We start from the raw sequence: 23861 nt of genomic DNA on the forward strand, positions 1-23861 counted from the left end.
TTGATAATGAGCGCAGACTAGTCGCTGGCATTGGTATAACTGGGGCAAATGGATTCTCAAATATATCTGTAGGTTTCAACATTGGACCAAGATCCAGTCAAGTTGCAGAACTAACTGCTGTTTTCAAAACCATTGAAATGGCTATTGAACATGGTATTCATGAATTTGTGATCATAACTGACTCAAATTATGTGCGTGACAGTTTTGTTGAATACCTGCCAACTTGGAAAAGAAATGGCATGCAGAAAAGCAATAACAAACCAGTCAAGCATGGCAAATTGTTCTGCGAGATTGATAATCTGGTAGTATCCAATGATTTAACCATACACTGGAAAAAGACCAAGGGTCATTCCAGAGTTTTAGGTCCTGATAAGGAAGGCAATGACCTTGCGGACTCATTAGCCAAACAAGGAGCCATAACTGGAGAACTCCTTAATATTGAACACTTAATGGGTGCAATTCAGGTAGAAGCCATTACCAGAAACCAGGCAAAACAACAGAGTGAGCCTAACTTGGTACAATGGAGTCAGGATTCTCCTAGTGAGGACCTGATCACTAGTCAAAAAGAAGACCCCATTGTAGGCATCTTCTATAAACACATAGAAGATCCTGAAAGCAACCCCATCTCAAAAGATGATTGTATTGGCAAAGAAGATCTGAGAATCCTAATAAAATCTAAATCACAAATCAAATTACAGGATGGTTTGTTAATTAGAACCTCCAAAACTGGCATCCAACAGTGGGTAGTACCCACCAAGTTCAGAGGTCTAATGCTTCAACATGCCCATGATGCTCCCACATCTGGTCATCGCGGTACCAAACTCACGTATGAAATATTGCGTGATTATGCTTTTTGGCCACACATGTTGAAAGATGTTCAAACCTACTGTCAAGGGTGTTTAATCTGTCCACAGTTCCAACCCACTGCACCAACACATAGAGCGCCATTGCAGAAAAGGGGGATGGTAATGCCATGGTCAGATATACAAATTGATTTTATTGGCCCGGTAACAAGATCATCAAGAGGTAACAAATACATGTTAACCATAACATGCCTGTTCACTAAATGGGTAGAGTGCATTAGTGCACCTAACAATAGTGCTGAAACATGTGCAGCATTGCTCATCAACCATGTATTTTCCAGATTTGGTTTGCCCCAAAGAATCGAATCAGATCGGGGGACCCACTTCACTAGCGAAGTAATGACAAAAATGTGGAAAATACTAGGGGTTAAAAGAAAGCTCCATATTGCTTATAGAGCTGCCTCAAGTGGTGGTGTAGAGCGTTACAACCAGTCCATTGTTAAAATCCTCAAAAAGTTTGTGAGTGAAACAGGTAAAGACTGGGATATAAAACTACCTCTAGTCTTAATGGCATTAAGAGCAACTCCAAGTAGTGCTACCAAGATGTCACCTTTTGAGCTGATGACTGGTAGAAGAATGGTTCTACCTCAGCATCTGCTGTACCGTACATCAGACCAAAATTTGATAAACGCTGCCAATACACATCAATATGTGGAAAACCTAAGGAGACACCTGCAACATGCCTTTGCATTTGCTCAAAGGAATTTAGAAAGAGCCGCAACTGCCACTAAAACCTATTATGATCTCAAAACATCCAAAAAGGAATATGAAATAAATGATAAAGTTTATCTTTATAACTTTGGAAGAGATCAGGTTAGGGAGAAGAAATTTCTTCCCTCATGGAAAGGTCCTTTTGTCATTACTGACAAAATATCTCCAGTGGCCTATAAAATACGGATCCCCAAAAATGAAGGTTTCATAGATAAATGGGTACATATAAATCAACTGCGGGCATGTCATCCCAGGTCCCAACTACAAGTCATAGAGGGAGAATGAAGTGTCATATCCCCAAATGCACTAAAGACATACTGTAATTTAAAGATGCCTAACTGATAAACATGAAAGCTCAAAATAACAAACTTTCTTCATAAGAGACTGTCTATGAGGTATACGGTTGATCCTCATCAAATACCACTGACTTTAAGCCAATTCAAATACATGTGTCCTACATCTATTTGAAGTTGGAAGGGGGATTTATGTCAGAGTATATGAATATTATGATGAATATTACATATGTGTACATATATATATATATATATATATATGTATATTTTATACACTGTATATGTTAGATGAGAACTCAGGATTAATTAAACATGAGTTTGTTGAACACAGCTTCTAATACACGTCTATCAGGATTGACGATCAGTAGAGCCTTTTTGAAACACAAACATTTCTTTTCTAAAGGAAATAGCTCAGTGACCCTATTCATTTGACTATATATGCAGATTTTTATAACCTCAGAACATTTGGTGAGGTGAGAAAAGAATGTGTTCAAGGACCCCTTTGGAATTTGACACGTGTGATACAACAGTTCTATCTCACTGAATCTCTATTTGAAGACTTACTGCAAAAACCCCTCTTGGGGGAAGGTGACACAAATAAAATCAAATACTCATCTGCACTTCTGGCTAAACAGGAAATATGCTGTTTTAAAGACTCTTACAACTCCTCATGGATTGACCCCATGTGGTGAGTATGAGACAAAAAGTCTGGCAACTGAAGTTACTGAAAAGTTAGAATGTTAGGATAATACAGTGAAGACAAATGACTTACATTATGATTCATGATATATATATATTAAAATTAAGCACATTGTATTAGGTGGATGATTGCTGCAGGGGATATTTATATAGGAAATAAATTCAGATATACATAGAAATGATGTATATGTTTTGAAAACACAAAAGATCTTACTTAGCCTCTGTGTGTTTAAAAACATGAATAGATGTTTATGGACCTGAAGAGAAGTGATTATTAACATTTATTTTCTTATTTCAGATCTACATAGACAGGATTCACTTGGAATACAGTACAATACTGAATTAAAAATAAGCTATTATTCACATGTAAATGCCAGAATACTGATAAAATTATAATGCATTTTAAGCTAATAATTAGCAGTGTTAAATTACCTTAATATAATAAAATGTTAATAATATAACATATTTGGTATCAGAATAATCAGAAAAAATAACCTAATATTAACCATCTGTAATTGGGGTTATATATGATTAATGCAGAGAGTGTGATCTGATTAAATAACCATTTTATAAAAAAAAAAATTAACTTGCTTAAAAATGTCAGAAATGCTGTATTGTATTGCTATGTTGTACTGTATGCTGCCACCTGGTGTTATGTTGCGAGAACTACAGCCAGAAGGTTCTTTCTGGCTGTTAAAAATGAAATTTCCAAGGGCCAATCCGATTTAGACTTCCCAGATAACCAATGGGAAGGTCAGCTCCCGTAGTGCCACCCACATGATGTCATCAATGATTATATAATGGGAGTGTTGAATGCACAAGGGAGAGTTGTCTGTAACTTGTTGAAAATTAGTGATCTGATTTTGGCTGCGATATACCTAAAAAAAAAAAAAGTTCACTTCAGCAAGGAGCTTAAAACTTATCCTTGATTTGTGCAAAAACCTTCTTTCAAATGAGATGACCTAAAGACCGCTACGAATTGGTTCAAAATTGGTGAAGTATATTGTATTTTAAATTGGTAGTTATAAGCCTAGGTTTTGTTCAAATCTGTGTCTGAATTGGCTAAGTAACTCATCTATACAAGTTCTGATATTGTCGGTTAATTTTGTATTAGGATAAATTGCAGTTAAATAGCAGAATATATATTTTATCCTATTGTTTTATAAACACTGTTTAGAATTGTATTGCTTGGATGTTAAAGGTTTTTAGTCCCATTGTGTTAAATAAATAAGGCTGAATTGTGAAGGTATATTGTTCTGGGTTTTGTAAGAAGAATAGCATATCTTAAGAGTTGGTTTTAACGCATATATACATTTTGTTTCATTTCCTTTTATTGCAAATATACTTCAATATGTTTATGGATATTAACTAAATAAAAGAATTCAGATATTTATATTAATTGTATGGTCTAGTAGGTGCATGGTTGATAAGGGTTTCTACTTCTTTGTATTGTGTTTATAACCCTGCCATAAACTTATATATATTATTTGGATAGCACTACTAAGATTTTCATAAATATACTGACAGTACGCAACACTACCTTATCTGTATGGAATATCAGATAAGGGGAATCACACTGTAAGGCAGATAACGCTGAAACTCTTCGAGCCGAAGAGATAGCTACCAAAAACAGAACTTTCCAAGATAAAAGCTTGATATCTATGGAATGCAGAGGTTCAAACGGAACCCCTTGAAGAACTTTAAGAACTAAATTTAAGCTCCAAGGTGGAGCAACAGGTTTAAACACAGGCTTGATTCTAACTAAAGCCTGACAAAACGCCTGAACGTCTGGAACATCTGCCAGAAGCTTGTGCAGAAGAATAGACAGAGCAGAAATCTGTCCCTTTAAGGAACTAGCTGACAATCCCTTCTCCAATCCTTCTTGGAGAAAGGATAATATTCTAGGAATCCTGACTTTACTCCATGAGTAACCCTTGGATTCACACCAATGAAGATATTTACACCATATCTTATGATAGATTTTCCTGGTGACAGGCTTTCGAGCCTGAATTAAGGTATCAATGACCGACTCAGAGAAACCACGTTTTGATAAAATCAAATGTTCAATCTCCAAGCAGTCAGCCGCAGAGAAATTAGATTTGGATGTTTGAATGGACCTTGGAGTAGAAGGTCCTGCCTCAGCGGCAGAGTCCATGGTGGAAGGGATGACATGTCCACCAGATCTGCATACCAAGTCCTGCGTGGCCACGCAGGTGCTATCAAAATCACTGAAGCTCTCTCCTGCTTGATCTTGGCAATCAGACGAGGAAGGAGAGGAAATGGTGGGAACACATAAGCCAGGCTGAAGGACCAGGGCACTGCTAGAGCATCTATCACCGCTGCCTGGGGATCCCTTGACCTGGACCCGTAACAGGGAAGCTTGGCGTTCTGACGAGACGCAATCAGATCCACTTCTGGTTTGCCCCATAGTTGAATCAGCTGGGCAAATAACTCCGGATGGAGCTCCCACTCCCCTGGATGAAAAGTCTGTTGACTTAGAAAATCCGCCTCCCAGTTCTCTACTCCTGGGATATGGATAGCTGAGAGATGGCAAGAGTGAACCTCTGCCCATAGAATTATCTTTGAAACCTCCAACATTGCCAGGGGGCTTCTTGTCCCCCCCTGATGGTTGATATAGGCTACAGTCGTGATATTGTCCGACTGAAATCTGATGAACCTGACCGCAGCTAGTTGAGGCCAAACCTGAAGAGCATTGAATATCGCTCTCAGTTCCAGAATGTTTATCGGAAGGAGGGCTTCCTCCTTTGTCCACGAACCCTGAGCCTTCAGGGAGTTCCAGACTGTGCCCCAGCCAAGAAGGCTGGCATCTGTCGTCACTATAGTCCATTCTGGCCTGCGGAAACTCATTCCCCTGGACAGATGGACCCGAGAGAACCACCAGAGAAGAGAATCCCTGGTCTCTTGATCCAGATTTAGCAGAGGGGACAAATCTGTGTAATCCCCATTCCACTGAGCATGCAAAGTTGCAGTGGTCTGAGATGTAGGCGGGCAAACGGAACTATGTCCATTGCCGCTACCATTAGGCCGATTACTTCCATACACTGAGCCACTGACGGCCGAGAAGTGGAATGAAGAGCACGGCAGGAAGTTAGAAGCTTTGATAACCTGACCTCTGTCAGAAAAAATTTCATTTCTACTGAATCTATAAGTGTTCCTAGGAAGGAAACTCTTGTGAGAGGGGAGAGAGAACTCTTTTCTTCGTTCACCTTCCACCCGTGAGACCTCAGAAAGTCCAGAACAATGTCCGTATGGGACTTGGCGATTTGAAAATTCGACGCCTGTATCAGAATGTCGTCTAGGTAAGGAGCCACCGCTATGCCCCGTGGCCTTAGAACCGCCAGTAGGGACCCTAGAACCTTCGTAAAGATTCTTGGTGCCGTGGCTAACCCGAAGGGAAGAGCCACAAACTAGTAATGCCTGTCTGTCTAAGAAGGCGAACCTGAGGAACTGATGATGATCTCTGTGAATCGTAATGTGGAGATAAGCATCCTTTAAGTCCACGGTAGTCATATATTGATCCTCCTGGATAATAGGGAGGATGGTTCGGATAGTCTCCATCTTGAAGGATGGGACCCTGAGAAATTTGTTTAGGATCTTGAGATCCAAGATTGGTCTGAAAGTTCCCTCTTTTTTGGGAACTATAAACAGATTTGAATAGAAGCCCTGCCCCTGTTCCTCCCTTGGAACTGGGTGGATCACTCCTATAACCAGCAGGTCTTGAACACAACGTAAGAATGCCTCTCTCTTTATCTGGTTTACAGATAATTGTGAGAGATGAAATCTCCCCTTTGGAGATGAAGCTTTGAAGTCCAGAAGATATCCCTGGGAAACAATCTCTAATGCCCAGGGATTCTGGACGTCTCTTGCCCATGCCTGGGCGAAGAGAGAGAGTCTGCCCCCCACTAGATCCGGTCCCGGATCGGGGGCTACTCCTTCATGCTGTCTTAGAGGCAGCCGCAGGTTTCTTGGCCTGCTTCCCCTTGTTCAAAGCCTGGTTAGGTCTCCAGACTGGTTTGGACTGGGCGAAATTTCCCTCTTGTTTTGCATTAGAGGAAACTGAAGCTGCGCCACTCTTGAAGTTTCGAAAGGAACGAAAATTATTCTGTTTGGTCCTTAACTTATTGGACCTATCCTGAGGAAGGGCGTGACCTTTTCCTCCAGTAATATCAGAAATGATCTCCTTCAGACCGGGCCCGAATAGGGTCTGTCCCTTGAAGGGGATGTTAAGAAGCTTAGACTTTGAAGTAACGTCTGCTGACCAGGACTTAAGCCATAGCGTCCTACGCGCCAAAATGGCAAAACCTGAATTCTTAGCTGTTAGCTTGGCTAAATGAAAAATGGCGTCAGAAATAAAGGAGTTAGCTAACTTAAGAGCTTTAATCCTGTCTAGAATATCATCTAACGGGGTCTCCACCTGTAGAGCCTCCTCAAGAGACTCAAATCAAAAAGCCGCTGCAGCAGTAACTGGGGCAATGCATGCAAGAGGCTGGAGAATAAAACCTTGATGGATAAAAATTTTCTTAAGGAGACCCTCCAATTTTTTATCCATAGGATCTAGGAAAGCACAACTGTCCTCGACGGGGATAGTTGTATGCTTAGCTAGGGTGGAGACTGCTCCCTCCACCTTAGGAACCGTCTGCCACGAGTCCCGTATGGTGGCATCTATGGGAAACATCTTTTTGAAAGCAGGAGGGGGAGAGAACGGCACACCTGGTCTATCCCATTCCTTAGTAATAATTTCCGAAAACCTCTTAGGGACTGGAAAAACATCAGTGTAAACAGGTACTGCAAAGTATTTGTCCATTTTACACAATTTCTCTGGAACCACAATGGGGTCACAGTCATCCAGAGTCGCTAAAACCTCCCTAAGCAATAAGCGGAGGTGTTCAAGCTTAAATATAAATGCTGTCATCTCAGAATCAGACTGAAGTAACGCCTTCCCTGAGTCTGAAATGTCACCCACAGATAGAAGCTCACCTGCTTCGGCTTCTGAGCATTGTGAGGGTATATCGGACACAGGCAATAAAGCGTCAGAAAGCTCTGTATTAATTCTAGCCCCAGAGCTGTCTCGCTTTCCTTGTAGCCCTGGCAGTTTGGAGAATACCTCTGAGAGGGTAGCATTCATAACTGCCGCCATGTCCTGTAAGGTAAAAGAATTAGATGCGCTAGATGTACTTGGCGTCACTTGAGCGGGAGTTATAGGTTCTGACACATGGGGAGAGTTAGATGGCATAATCTCCTTCTTTTCAGTCAGAGAATCCCCTGGAGATAAATCTTTAAGCGCCATAATATGGTCTTTATAGTTTATAGAAATTTCATTCTAATAGGGGGTTCCACAATGGCTTCCAAACATATTGAACAAGGAGTTTCCTCTATGTCAGACATGTTTAACAGACTAGTAATGAGACAAGCAAGCTTGGAAAACACTTTAATAAAGGTGAAACAGCAATTAAACAAAAACGTTACTGTGCCTTTAAGAGAAAAAAGCTAGCACTTAAACTGCAAAACAGTGAAAAAATACAGTAAAATCTTTGAAATTTTTACAGTGTGAATAAGGGAATAAAGCAGCATTGCACCCACTTGCAAATGGATGATTAACCCCTTAGGCCCCAAACCGGATTGAAAAACGTTAAAAATCAATTGAGCACCATGCCACAGCTCTGCTGAGGCTCCTACCTGCCCTTAAATATGATTTTGTGCAGAAATAACCCCTTTGAAATGGTTCTCAGATGCCAGAGGACTCTTCTAGGGAAGCTGGATGTCTCAGTCTGTATTAAAACTGCGCAGTTAGAGCGCAAAAATAGGCCCCTCCCACCATGTACTGGATGTCAGAGGGGCCTTAAGAAAATACTCCTAGGAGTATCTGACTAGTCATGTGGAAACTAGGCCCCAAATAAAGACTTATCTCCCTCTGAGAAAAAACTTCCTATTTATGAAATCATGTAAACGTTTTGTCACTAAGCAATATGAATATTAACATGAGTATTACCCTGTTATGTAAGCATGATCCCAGTCGCTGTTAAATCACTGCATCAGGCTTAACTCAAATACACAAGGCTCTGTCAGCATTTTCTAGAACTTATTCCTCTCTCTAGAGATAAAAATACCGAACATACCTCAAAGCAGGTAATCTGCAGGCCGTTCCCCCAACTGAAGTTTTCCCATATTTATAAGTTATGTGTGAGAACAGCAATGGACCTTAGTTACAAACCGCTAAGATCATCAAATCTCCAGGCAGAATTCTTCTTCTAATTTCTGCCTGAGAGAAAAACAGTACAACGTTTAAAAATAACAAACTCTTGATTGAAGGTAAAACTACACTAAGTCACCACATATCTCTTGATACTTCCTTTCTTGTCGAGAGTTGCAAGAGAATGACTGGGGGTGGCAGTTAGGGGAGGAGCTATATAGAGAGCTCTGCTGTGGGTGTCCTCTTGCAACTGAGAATATCCCACAAGTAATCGATGAACCCGTGGACTGGATACACCTTACAAGAGAAATAATTATTTCATTACTCAGATAGAGCATATCATTTAAACAACTTTCCAGTCTACTTCTATTATCTAAATTTGCTTTATTCTCTTGGTATTCTTTGTTGAAGAAACTATGCACACATGGGTGGGCCAATAACATGAGGCATATATGTGCAACCACCAATCAGCAGCTCTAAACTTAACTAGATATGCTTTTGAGCAAAGGACTCAAATAAAACAAAACATATTAGATAATAGAAATACATTGGAAAGTTGTTTAAAATTGAATGCTCTCACTTGAAAAAAAAATGGGTTTGAATTCCCTTTAAGGCAGACTTAGCTGTGTGACTTACCTCTTCAGCTGTGTCTTTCTCCAAGCGAACAATCTTGTTTTCCCAGTAAATTCGTTGGGACTCCAGCTGACTGGTAAGTAAGTAGGAATACTGCAAAAAGAGGGGACACAATAGGAATATCAGACTTTTCGTTAATAAAAATGCATGTAAGTGTAAAAATATACCACTAGCACTAGGCTTAATAGGTTTATATTTGTATTTAAAGGGGCATTCTAATGCAAATATGACATGAGGTACAAAACAAGTTTTATGCGTTACCTCTAACTGCAGAGAGTCGATCTTTTCCTCTTGGCAGGTGTCACCCTCACATTCATACTGAACTATTTTGCCATCTGTCTTACTTGCAACCAATCGATGGACATAATTATCTAAAGTCAGAAACAACAGAAATAAAAGGAAGCTAACCTAAACACTAAAATGAGTCAATAAATGTCAACAAGATCATTGTAGCTGAAAGTTAAGATGGACATAAAACTCTCAAATAACAAAATGGCCAACAGAGTGAATTTGTGTGCACTATTTTTACTTTTTTATTAAAGATAATTTTGCTAAAACTTTTGTATAGTTCAATAAAAAAAGGGAACAGTAAAGTCAATACATATTTTCATTGGTGGCAACTTAAACGAACATGAAACCCAACATTCTTCTTTCATTATTCAGATAGAGCATACATAAAAAATAAAAAATAAAAAGTTAGCAAATGTTTCTATTGTGAAATGTACTTTGTTCTTTAGAAAAGCAGGTAGGTAGGCTCAGAAGCGTGCTGGTGGCAGTTTTGCAAGAATAACAATATTAAACATTTGCAAGTGCACTAGATGGCTCGTGATCTCTGCCATGTAGTGCTCCAGACACGTGCACGCTACCTCATTTCAACAAAGAATACCATAAGAACAAAGCAAATTTTATAATAGATGTAAAAAAAAAAAAAAAGGTTTTTGGTTAATCACAAAAGAAAAATGTTGGGTTTCATGTCCCTTTAAAGGAATATTAAAGTTAATGGTCTTTTTTGATATCTAAAAAAGGCATTTTCAAATGTATTACTTTTTTCTTTTTAAAGAATGGATGTTCCTGGGCGGTTTTGTTTTTATGCATGCGGGTTATGACACTGTCACGTATCATCTAGTGAGCTTCTATCCCACAGACCACTTGTGCACTTCCTGGTTTTCAATCAGTTTAAACAGCTTTAGCATAACCTTTTTTCCATGTAAAAATATTTTAACACGTTTAAACAGTGTTCTATGACGTACATGATAGAGTTTAAAGTGACAGTCTACACCAGAATTTTTATTGTTTTAAAAGATAGATAATCCCTTTATTACCCAGTTTTGCATAACTAACACATTTATAATAATATACTTTTAACCTCTGTGATTATCTTGTATCTAAGCCTCTGCAAACTGCCCCTTTTTCATTTCTTTTGACAGACTTGCAGTCTAGCCAATCAGTGCCTGCTCCCAGATAACTTCACGTGCACGAGCACAGTGTTATCTATATGAAATATGTGAACTAACACCCTCTAGTGGTGAAAAACTGTTAAAATGCAATCTGAAAGAGGTGGGCTTAAAGGTCTAAGAAATTAGCATATGAACCTCCTAGGTTAAGCTTTCAACTAAGAATACCAAGAGAACAAAGCAAAATTGGAGATAAAAGTAAATTGGAAAATTGTTTAAAATTGCATGCTCTATCTGAATCATGAAAGTTTATTTTGGCCTAGACTGTCCCTTTAACGTAAAAGGGACATAAAAGAAGAACATGCTCTTATGTGTTGGAATATTTTATTACCCTGTTGCTTGAATATTCAGCTATGTGTTTAAACCGTGCAAAAGGAGTTAAACAGATAAGTCAGGAATGCACTACTGAGAGCTAGCTGAACACATCTGGGGGCCAATGACATTAGGCGTATATGCATTAATAGCCTGTTATTAGCTCCCTGCTCCTGAGCATACCTAGGCATGCTTTTAAGCAAAGGATACCAACAGAACAAAGTAAATCTAATAACCGACCGTGCCATAAGACTAAGTGCAGCTCGCTCCTGCTCTGTCTGACAGCAGGAGCGAGCTTCACTTAATGTTATGGCGCGGTCGGGCCGGGCTGTGACTATACAGCTGGCCCGATGCGCTGAGTAAAAAAAACAAACCCGCTCAGCAGAGAGCGGGTCTGTAAAAGCGGCATATTTTTAAAATAATCAAAGGGAAAAAAGGCTTTTATAACTATAGCACTAACATAATGTTATATAATTTTGCACTATGTGCAGAATTATATAACATTATTTTTTAGGTTTACTGACACTTTAATGATTATGGATCATACTAAATTACCAATGCTCTCAATGACTCACCTCCAGCATAGTCCCAGACTCTGTGATTGGTTAGTTGCATTGCATAGGTATGCTGTGTTTCCTCAAAGTGCTTATATGCATGTCTGCTAACATATCGACCACAACCAATGTGACCACAGATTAAACAAATCCAAAGATTCTGCAAAGGAAAATTAAATGTATAACTGATGTTATTTTACAAATACTTATTATTTACACCAATTCATATTTTAAAAAATATAATTCTCTCATTAAAAACACATTAAGCTGTGTTTCTATAAAGTACCAGGTTTTCCCCTTTATCTTATCTCATTTGCTGCAAACAATTCAAAACAAACAGTTTAAAAAAGGCAATAAAGTAACCAAACATGGAACAGTGTTAACAATTGGCTGAGGAAAAAGCCTGTTAGAAACCCTGTTATACGTTGCGTGTCCTTCAAGGGTTTTTGGCCCTGTAAGAGCGAGGTCTTTAAGAAATTGGCGAGATGTGCTATTACAACTACCCTCACTCCTGAAGGCATAGGGCTATAGTGTAGTCTTGCTGCTGTCGTCTAGAGACATGGAGGTCCATTTATCAAGCTCTGTATGGAGCTTGTGGGCCCGTGTTTCTGGCGAGTCTTCAGACTCACCAAAAACAGCAGTTATATAAATAACCCTGTCCGCCTGCTCTGATGAGGTGGACAGAGATCACCACAATTCAACCCGATTGAGTACGATCGGTTGATTGACACCCCCCTGCTGGCAGCTGAATGGCCACGAGTCTGCAGGGGGCGGCGTTGCACCAGCAGCTCACAAGAGCTGCTGGTGCAATGCTGAATACGGAGAGCGTGTTGCTATCCGCATTCAGCAATGTCTGTCGGACCTAATCCGCACTGTCGGATCAGGTCCAACATACATTTGATAAATAGGCCTCATGCAGTCTAACCCCGTCAATTGAAAACAACATCCGATATACATTGTACATTAGCTGTTAAGGGGTTAACTACAGTAGAATTGCATAATCAATAAACACATTATAAAAAGACAATGCAATAGCACTTACTCTGAATTGTAAATGAGCAGTAGATTTTTTTTTATGACAAATTTCAAAACTTACTTAAAGTGGCATAAAACATGTTGAGATCTGTGCATATACTAAAAGGGCTAATTAAAGGGCCATCTACACCAGAATTTTTATTGTTTTAAAAGAAAGATAATCCCTTTATTACCCATACCCTATTTTTGCATTACCAACACAGTTATTCTAATACACGTTTTACCTCTGTGATTATCTTGTATCTAAGCATTTGCAAACGGCCCCCTTATTTCAGTTCTTTTGACAGACTTGCACATTAGCCAATCAGTGCTTACTCCTAGGTAAATCCACGTGCGTGAGCACAGTATTATCTATACGACACACATGAACTAACACCCTCTAGTGGTAAAAAAAACATCAAAATGCATGCATTAAGGGGCAGCCTTCAAGGTCTAAGAAATTTGCATATGAACCTCCTAAATTTAGCTTTCAACTAAGAATACCAAGAGAACAAAGCAAAATTGGTTATAAAAGTAAATTAGAAAGTTGTTTAAAATTACATGTCCTATCTTAATCATGAAAGTTTATTTTTGACTAGACTGTCCCTTTAAGTAAAAATAGTTTGCAGAATTTTTTAAAAAAAAATTGCTGGCAAGTATTTTAAAATCATTTTCAAAAGGGGGACGTTACGATCACAATCGCAGTTATCTGAAACTACCGGAGGTGTTTTCTCTAAAGGTCTCAAGTACGCACAGTTAATACACTTAGTAGGAACATCACCCCACAAACATGATTTGCTGAGGGATTTAACAAAATTTGAGCGTTTATGTCTTGGAGGAGTGCCACCGCGGGGGTCACTTTCAATCGCGAAAAATATGCTAGATGAATCCCTTTCTTTGCCACCTTCCTCCTACGATTTACATTGGCAGGTGGATCTGGGTCCTCCTATCACTAAAGAGCACTGGCAGAATATATTTTACAATACCGCAAAATCATCTTCCTTCCCCTAGGATTCTTGAGTTGAATCTTAAAATACTATTTAGGTGGTACCTTACACCTGAGAGAATTAAGAATATATACCCCAACGCTAATGTCTCCTGTTGGAGGGGGTGTGGGGCTCTGGCACAATGACACACATTTGGTGGCGTTGTCAGATACTGCATCCTTTTTGGGAAGAGATTACAAACCGCTTGAAAATGGTCATGGGTAACTCATCTACACTACCTCCTACCACTGCACTCCTAAACCTTAGGCCAGACAAGATGTGTAAAATTAAATGGAAAATGTTACAATTTAGCCTTAATAGTGCAAGACAGCTAATAGCGCACAATTGGAAAACATCAGCAGTTCCCACGCTTCATGAGTGGTTGCACACAACACAACTGAACTCCTCGCAATAGAGGAATATTCATATTTCAAAAATGGTAATCTGAAATTTTTCCACGACGTCCAGTTTTTCTGGGAGACTTTACATACACTCTCCACCACAAACAAGTATTACACAGTAGTACTCTGTAGTTCGACAACACTTAACCCATCCGGATCCCCCGCCCCCCCTCCTTCCTCTTTTCATTGATACAGCCATATGAGACTTGTATGGTACTTTGTTTGTACGAAACATATATCTTGGACCCGTTTCAATTGTTAATCTGTTGATCTACATGATCTCTCCAACACCTGTGATTAACTCTGAACTCAGTTGTAGATGATGTTTATAAGAGGTCTTTTTCTTGTCTTTATATGTATGGATTGACAGAGCATGCTGTACAATTCAGGATGATGTAAGGAATTTTGTGTCCAGCTGATATTTTGAACATTGTATCGCCATGGTTATTCAATAAAACGTTTGAAAAAATAAAATAATAATTTAAAAAAAAAAGCAAAATTTGTAACAAAGCCATGCTGTCTGGAGCAGTCAGCTCCACCCACCCTTATCAGTGTTTAGACACAGGTATTTTATGTCAACTGAGTTCACAACTTCTAGGCATGCTCCAGCAGATAATCCCTATTCACTTTTGCATTCTACCAAAACAACAATAGATATAGATACAACCATAGAAGGAATTGTGTGTGGGGAGTTAGAGCTTTGCAATTCAGAAACTAAAAAGAAAGGGTTAATGGCGAGGCACTGCAGTATAAATTTGCAGGTAAAGTAATTAAAGTACATATTATTATATTTTGTCTCTATCCCAACTTGTTTTATGTCCCTTTAAATTTGTTGCCCCTTTTGAATCATGTGACAGCTATCAGCCAATCACATATTTATACATATACACTGTGTACTTTTGCACATGCTCAGTAGCTGGTAGATCAGAAAATGTGTATGTGTATATAAAAATATTTTGCACAGTTAGATAATGAAAGTAAATTGGAAGGTCTCTTAAAACGGAATGTTCTATATGAATCATGAAAGGTTCATTTTGACTTTATTGTCCCGTTAAAATGGTCATACTCCGATACCAGACACCTGATCCCGAGACCGGAAGGGGCGGTGCTACACAGCGTGCATGGCGTGCGTGTACTGAAGGTGCTCTGAGCAAGGCCGGAGCACGGAGCTTCATCACCGCCAAACACTGTATCCCCTTGGCGCCTCTTAGCGTCTGGGGTCTCCCCTGGAGGAGATTGAACAGCCTCTGCTATACGGCTGTTGTTACCCGGATCTCACTATAGACACGGTCCTGGTCCGTGGTCTGGGCCGCTGCAAAACTCACTATTGCAACCTGTGAATCCCTCACAGGCAGGTTGGGAATTCTGCATACAAAGAAGCCATCTATTATCCTCAAGCCCCAGCCGGTTCTGGGTATAAAACTTGAATTATCTTCTGCCTACCTGTCTACAGATGATTTGTCTGCCCTGGATGGAAGCAGTGAAAGCAGCAGCTTGGGACAGCATAGGGCTAAATATGCTCGCAAGTTGGTAAGACTTCCTATTTTTTCTCTCTCATCTGTTGTTGCTGAGAAGCTTTTCTGAGACCTTAAACATTGTCTAAGTGGGAAATACAAGCTTCTAGATAAATGAGCAGGATTTCAACAGCCCAAGAACTGCCTTATAATAATGAAAGGTTGTTATGAAATATAAAAACCAACGCCCTTTAATATATGAAAGGAGAAGCTCAGCAAAAAGATTGTTCTGTGGGTTTATGCAGTAATTGCCTAGTGAATGCTCAGTGTAAGCTTTAATTGTGCAGAAAAGTTATGTTCTCCCTTTATGCTGGATGCAGACCCAGAGTCACCAGTAAAAAAGCTGTAGCGGTCTGTGGGAACTTACACTTCTGAACTAAAGGAGGGAATTCTGCTGTTACAATCTTTATGCCCTATAGTTATAACAAGGGCTATCATTGGCTCCCTCCTGAGAGGACTAAGCTCAAGCAAGCACAAAGCTAAGTCACCTGGCTCTAATTCTGGCCAAATTGTTTCTAATGCTGTTTTATAGTCAAATATATATATGAAATCCTGAATACGCTGCTGAACCTACTGCCAAGTACTCTGCAGTTAAAAATTACATGCTAGCATAATTGCCTAAGTTGGAATTCCTTTCTGACTGAATCTGAGTACTACCACTTCAAAACCTTGCTTTAACAAGTCGGATCTTACTTTTTGGCCTCGCCTGAGGATAGACTTACCGGGTGGTTACCTTGTATTGCTGGCTAAGTCAGACTAACATACTATAAGGAAAAGAATGAAGGATAGTGTACTTTACACTGAATAAGTTCTCTTTGGCTACTAGCTGTTACTCGCTATTAAGGTTGACCTGAGTGCTATTGTTTTGTATCTGCTCCCTTAGGTTAACTGGCCTTAGAGTAATAAGTTCTGTATATTATCTTTTGCTGGAAGATCAAAAGCCGGAAATGTTTTAAGTATTTTCTTCAAAAGGGGACATTCAAGTTAAAGCAGGGACTCATTGCACTTTTATATAAATTGTATCTTGGGTATTAATGCTCTGCGTTGTTAAATTTTATCCTTCTCTCCTTAAAGGGTGCAGGTTAACTGCTTAATTATTGCTTTGCTTTGTTAAATTTTATCTTTCTCTCCTTAAAGGGTGCAGGTCAATTGCTTAATTTTTTTATGTTTAAACTACATCAATTTGCACGGTTTCTTTTTTCTTGCATATTTGTTATTCTCTCTGATGTTTACTCATGGAAAAGTTTGTTCTCACAGGTAAAAATAAATCCCCTGCCATGCCAGCTAAACTAAAAGAAAGGAAGGGTAAAAATATCAATGATAGTTGTTCTGAAAGCGCTGCTGACACTTCGAGTATAACCTTAAGTAATTTGGATTCCGAAAGTATCGTTAAACAAATAGCTGAGCTCTTACTTCCCCAATTCGATCAGGTCAGGCAGGATTTTTCACTATTATCTGAGGAGGTTAAGCAATTTACCAAAAGAATGAATGAGGTTGAAGATAGGATTTCTATCCTAGAGTATACTAATCATAAAATGGAGCAGGTACTGGAATCTCAGTTAATACAAAATAAAACAACTCAGATAAGATTAGATGAACTTGAAGATCGATCGCGTAGAAACAACCTCAGAATTATAGGTGTACCAGAAACTCCAGAGTTTCAAGATTTGCTACAATTTGTGTCGGTCCACCTACCCCAAATTCTGGGATTGTCTTCTATGCAAATAGAAAGAGCTCACAGGATAGGCCCTTTAAGAGAATCCAGGGATGGGAACATAAGAGCACGCCCAGTAATAGTCAAATATTTAAGCTTTCAAGACAAAGTTAACACATTAAGGAGTTATAGAAAGAAATTCCCATTAATGCTTGGCACTAATAAGATATTGCTATTTCAAGACTATTCCTCAGAAACCGCTCAAAAGAGGCGTAGCATGGCGCCTATATGCACCAAGCTAATTCAAGCAATATTATTGTATCCAGCCAAGATTAAACTTATAGATAAGGATAAATCAATTATACTAAACAATGCTGAAGAGGCGAATGCATTTATTGCAGAAAACTTTCCTCAACTGTAGTTTAATGGTTGTAATTTTGAATGTGAAAAATGCTAGTCATTATGGCCAGGTTTCCGGTTCTTTTTTTGGTTAGTTTTTTTTATTTTAATATCACTAACATTCAGTTAACTCTCCACTATTTGAGGGTATTATTTAAGGTCACTCGTAATGATCTGAGAGGCACTGTGTTCACTTATATACTCAAAACGCAATTTTGTAAAGGTGTGGGTTTTTTTTTTCAGGGATACTTCACACATGTTAAGCAAGTAACACATAAACTTTTTTAATAGGCTGGGATTTCGTGTTCGTTATAGCCCTGTTTCTTAAAGTTTTCACTTTATCACTATGAGGGTGAGGTTAAATCTGCTACTCTGGATGACATTGAGCAGTTCTCAAAGTAAGAAATATAATTCTGGTAAACCAGAGCCAATAAGGAATATGTTATGTCTTTCTTTTTTTTCTTTTCTTTTTGCACATTTGGATTTTTAAAAATATTTTGAAACCGGATAAGGTTGGTTTAGGATGTTATATTACTGTTCTGACTACCCTCATATTTAAAATAGGTTCTGTGAGAAGGCCAGATTTTTCCTGTTTTGTGTTTTTTCTTTGGTATTTATTCATTTGGATTTATCAATATACTTGTGTTACATTTGTTCACCCTTTTTGGAGTAAAAATGAAGAAGATAATATTTTTCTAAAAGTAAGCTTAAACAATTATATTTTTTCTTTTATATACAAATGGTTTAGTTTTGAGCAATCCAGGAATGATCTTTTTTGTTTTTTAACCATTCTACAGTCTGTTAGACTAGGTTACAGTAATTGTATAGCAGTAATGTGGAAGGCTAGGTTTTGCAAGTATGTTTTAATGTTTGTTTGTTTATTCGATCTGTTTTTTTGGGGGTTTTTTTCTCCCCCCCCCCCCCTCTCTACAGATATTTTTTCCGCTCCTATACTTATGAATTTTTTTTTAGATGAAAGATAGTATTAGAATAGCATCATGGAATGTAGGGGGCATCACCTCACCTATCAAGCGTAAAGGTATTCTGAGCTTGTTAAAAAAACATAGTTCAGATATTGTCTTATTGCAGGAAACACATTTAAAAGTCCAAGAGATTCCTAAATTAAAAACACGTTGGGTAGGTGAGGTGATAGCAAACCCTTGTACCGCAAGGAAGAAAGGCGTGGCCTTTCTATTTAATAAGCATTTGACTTATAAAATTCTCTCTCAGGAACTTGATAAAGAGGAAAGATATATTATACTGCACTTCGAGATAGAAGGTATGAAATTGGTTATATGTAATTTATATGGACCAAACAAACCAGATAAAAAAATCTGGGACAGCCTGCAAGTTAAGCTCCTGCAGTTTTGTTCTGAATATCTTGTTGTAGCAGGTGATTTTAATGCAGTTATCTTCCCAGCTTTGGATAGACTTAAACCGATTCAAAACCGCAACAGCAAATTGGAAGCAAGGTTGTTAAGAAATTTTACTACTAATCTAGACTTAAAGGACATATGGAGGATTCAAAATCCAGACAGTAAAATGTACACATGCGAATCTAAATCTCACCAGACTCTGTCTAGAATAGACACTTTTTTTGTAAATGGGAAAGTTCTGGGATTAAAATCCAGAGCTGATATTAAAGAAATCGCTCTTTCAGATCATGCGATTATCTTATTAGATTTAGACATCAGGGCGCATACATTAAACAATATTGGAAGATTTTTCTTCCCCAGGTATTTAGCTTCTGATACTCATTTTAAAAGTTGGTTGCAGACACGCTGGAGGGAATTTTACAAATTTAATTCTCATTATTTAAATAAAATTGAAATTGTGTGGGAGTCTTTTAAGGCTGTTATTAGGGGAGAGATTAAGGCTTATATGATACTAAAAAAGCGAAAAACACAAGCGCGTGATGTTCAATTATCTAACCAACTCCGCAATGCTTTCAATTTATATATTAGTAACACATCCAAGGAAAATTGGGAGAAATACATTCAGAAAAGAGATGTTTTTTTAAACCAAAAGGTTAAAGCTGAAGATCTAAGATCACGGTCATTTTACTATAGACACGGAGGAAGGGCGGGGAAATTTTTAGCGAATTTGGTTAAACATAAACAAAAGAAACAGACAATTGAATCTATTAAGGTGGATAATGTTAAAATAGCAGACATACAACTTATAAGAAACCATGTAAGAGACTATTTTGTTCAAGTCTTCTCAGATGTTCCGATTGACCATCAGATTAAGCAAGCCTTTTGGGATAAAATTAATATCCCACAAATTCCTAGTGAATACCTGGACAAAGTTAATGCTCCAATCACAGAGGAAGAGATAGCTCAAGCTATCAAAAAAGCTTCCTCTAATAAGGCCCCTGGACCAGATCAGCTTCCTATAGAACTGTATAAGTTATTAGGGGAAGACATTTGGCCAACACTAGAGAAATTGTTTAATCATTATTTTTCTTCAGGTATAATGCATTCTAATCTTTTTACATCTTCTTTAGTTTCTCTGATACTTAAGAAAGACAAGGACCCGGAACAAATTGAGTCTTATAGACCCATCTCGTTATTAAACAACGATTACAAATTGTTAACAGGTATAATAGCACAACGATTAAAGCCGTTTATGCATTTACTGATACACAAGGATCAAACTGGATTCATGTCAGGGAGAAATTCGACTAACAACTTAAGGAAGTTGCAGTCTGTAATAGAGTATTTTTGGGAAAAACGCAAAAAAGAGTATAAAGTTACCATCTGATTTTGCCATTCTAACGCTTGACGCGGAAAAAGCCTTCTTAGAAAGGAACTTGAGGGTATCTTCATAGGGCATACTCAGGTAATACTCTCTTTATATGCAGACGATCTATTGATTTTTTTAAGAGACTCAAAGAGGAATATTCCGCTTATTTTAAAAATTCTGGAGGACTATGGTACGTTTTCAGGTTATAAAGTTAATCATCATAAATCTGAAATATTGTGGCTATATAAGCACAAAAATGGTTTACAGGAAACCCCTTTCTCAACAGCAAATAGCTTTATAAAATATTTAGGTATCAAAATATCTAAAAACCCCAATGAGTGGTACAATCTGAATTTTACTCCATTATGGGACGAAATTCACAAAGATCTATTAAATTGGTCGAAATTTCCTCTTTCACTATCTGGGAAGATTAATTTGATAAAAATTATGATTTTTCCTAAGATTCTTTATGTAATGCAGAGTATTCCTTTGTTTGTCTCCAGGAGGGATCTTGTGTTTTTTAGACAAATATGTACAAAATTTCTGTGGAATGGAAAGAGGACAGCCCTGTCGCATTACAGACTGACACTCCCAAGGCATAAAGGTGGGCTAGCTCTCCCTGATATTGAAATCTATAACTGGGCCTGTCTAGGTAAGTTTGCTTTTGATTGGATTACAGACTCTGATTATTATACCTCCCTATCCCTGGACCAACAATCTCTCAAACCTTATTCGCTGAAAGCTCTGTTACATCTGGAAAAGGTTAAACTGCCAGAAAAGATTAAATATTCTATAAGCATAAGAAATATTATTTTAGCCTGGAAAAAAATCTGTAACTGTCTGGGGATTGACTCCTCCTTTTCCAAATTTCTCCCTATTAATGGAAATAGTGAATTTCCATATGCCCTAAACTCTATTTTTATAAGCTGGGAAGATAACGGTTTAGTATATATTACACAACTTCATAATCCTGAGTTGGTTTGTAAACCTTTTAACGAGCTTCAAAGAGAATTTAATATTCCCAATAAGCAATTTTTCGCCTATTTACAGGTAAGACACTATTTCCATGAGTTATTCCAAAACCAACCCAATCTAACTGCCTGGGATAGATTAACCCCCATTATTGAACTCTATAGGAATGGAAAAAGAGCGATATCTTCCCTATATAAAACGATAAAGGGCTATCAGGGGGCAGGTAATCTAAATCGAATTGAGTATAATGCCCCAATTGGATACAATTCAAAACAGCTTTGCCCTGGTGGATTCCACCACAGCCTCCATCTCTTGGAGAGAATCACATGTGAAGATTTTGAATATGACATATATTACACCAGCATTGACAGCCAAATGAGGGAGACAGTCAACAAGTGACTGTAGTAAATGTAGATTTCCAGCAGCCGATATATATCACTATTTCTGGAAATGTCCTAAAATCCAAAAATTCTGGTGTAAAATAAATTTCTGGTTTGAAAAACTGTGCAACTGCACATTTAAATTACAAGATATTCATATATTTTTCCTTATAAGTAACTCTACCCAAACAGGTGTTAACAAATTTTTGAATATTGTAATTCTATCAGGAAGGAACTTAATACTGAAACAGTGGATTTCTAAGAAAAGCCCACAGATGGCTGAATTTAAAAATATCTTACTAAATCAAATGACTCTAGAGCAATATGATACTACTGATAATCTGGAAAGGAAAAGTAAACGCTTCTTCTTGAGATGGTTACCCCTTATTTCATCATTTCCAGAGGAAACCCAACTGCAGATAATGCGCCCATTTCATGGCTCTAATTTTTTGGAAGAAGCTATGTTAAGAGGCAAATTACCTAGTCGGTATAGATAGAATGTCTCTGATTCTCTTTTTGTTCCAAGGGAGTCAGTTACGGATAGTATGCTTTTTTTTATAGCGTATTTGGCCCTGGATGAATCCTTATTGAGAGGTAATCTGTGAGGGTGTATAGAAAGGTGGTGAGGGGGAGGGATTGGGGGAGAAGAGGAGGAAGAGATTGGGGGGGTTCTCCTTCCTTTTTTTTTTTTGTTTTTTTTTTGTTTGTTTGTTTGTTTATGAGTTTGTTTGTGTTTTAGGTTAAGTGTTAATAATATTAAAAATTCCAATAATGTGGTACTGTTTTGTGCTTATTAACCACTTGATGACTCCTATTACCATAATTTCAACTGTATGATATTTGAATTTTTGTTTTTTTGCATTACTGTTGTTTGTGCTTATTATTACACCCTGCGAGGTGGCTTGAGAATACAATTTGTATTTACTTTTGTACCTTTTATTGGTTATAAATAAAGGATAAAAAAAAAATGGTCATACGCCACACAGTCATTGTTTGCACACTTCAGTGCCCGTTTTATATATGTTGCTACCTGTCCTCAACAAAAGACATTAGACTAGAGGAAACAGATTTCAACACAATGACACTCGTTACTTGATAGAAATGAGAGTACTTTATAGATGCTAAAACTTTACCCTTATTTATTCAATATTAAACAACTAACAATTTTAAGAAATACATCTGCATATTAGTGTCATGCTAGTCTTTGTTATGAATACATCATTATATGTAGCTTTTATTTACTGTTTAATGTCCCTTTAAAGGTTTTAATGTCAACATACTTCCTGAACACCACATTCAAAGCACTTGTTTTCTTCCACGGGCTCCGGGGTTTGGCAGTATCGGCACACAGGACATCTGTAATAAAAAAATAAATAAAAAAAATCTACTACTCATTTATTTAACTATAGAAATATACCTCTCTACTTTTAAAGGGAAGTCATTATTAGTAAATAATAGCTTAATGCCTACTTGTAGACACAGAGTGCCCTCTATACCAACCTCTCACACTTATCAGGTCAACATTTTGGCAAGCTATAGAAGTAGAAAAATCTCCAATTAAAAAACAAAAAGAAAGACAACAAATGCATAAAGATGAAGAGCAAATCTCACATGTGCTTTATCTGAAGCCCCTCTATATTTGGGTTTAATCTGTACTTTCTCAAACATTCTATAGCGTGAGTCTTGATAATAATATTTTGCTATTTTAGACAAAAAGGAGATTATAACATTTTGGTTAAAAATCCTCTCATTACCACAAGGAACTGCCTCGTTTTGCTTGAAAATCATAAAATTAAGAAAACAATTCATTTAACTACTTGGACACTTGCTCGTCTCCTTAAAGTGCCAGTCAACTTTCAAATTGATGTTACATAATTCTGCACTATGTGTAGAATTATGTAACATTAACCTAGCGACACCTGCAAACGAGAAAAAGATTTAACCCCCCCCAAACCCATACTTACCTTACACCTTTCTGACCAGCCTCTTTTGTTCTTCTGGTTTCTTCAACCACGCTGCCTAATCACAGTGCAGTCGGTCCTCCTGTTGAACTACATGTAGCGTGC

The 23861-nt window shown here is 37.9% G+C and overlaps 1 protein-coding gene across 1 annotated transcript in view; it reads right to left on the reverse strand.

The window, feature by feature from the left end:
- Positions 1–23861, reverse strand: part of BRAP (BRCA1 associated protein) — an 84701-nt gene that overhangs the window by 25823 nt on the left and 35017 nt on the right. The window contains exons 7-10 of the mRNA XM_053701715.1: positions 23076–23151; positions 11752–11890; positions 9672–9781; positions 9414–9503 (exon numbers count right to left, since the gene is read on the reverse strand). Coding sequence (XP_053557690.1) covers positions 9414–9503; positions 9672–9781; positions 11752–11890; positions 23076–23151 — 415 coding nt within the window. The remainder of the gene's footprint in view (positions 1–9413; positions 9504–9671; positions 9782–11751; positions 11891–23075; positions 23152–23861) is intronic.

This window comes from Bombina bombina, chromosome 2 (genome assembly GCF_027579735.1).
Source record: "Bombina bombina isolate aBomBom1 chromosome 2, aBomBom1.pri, whole genome shotgun sequence".
In the NCBI taxonomy this organism is placed as follows: Eukaryota; Metazoa; Chordata; class Amphibia; order Anura; family Bombinatoridae; genus Bombina; species Bombina bombina.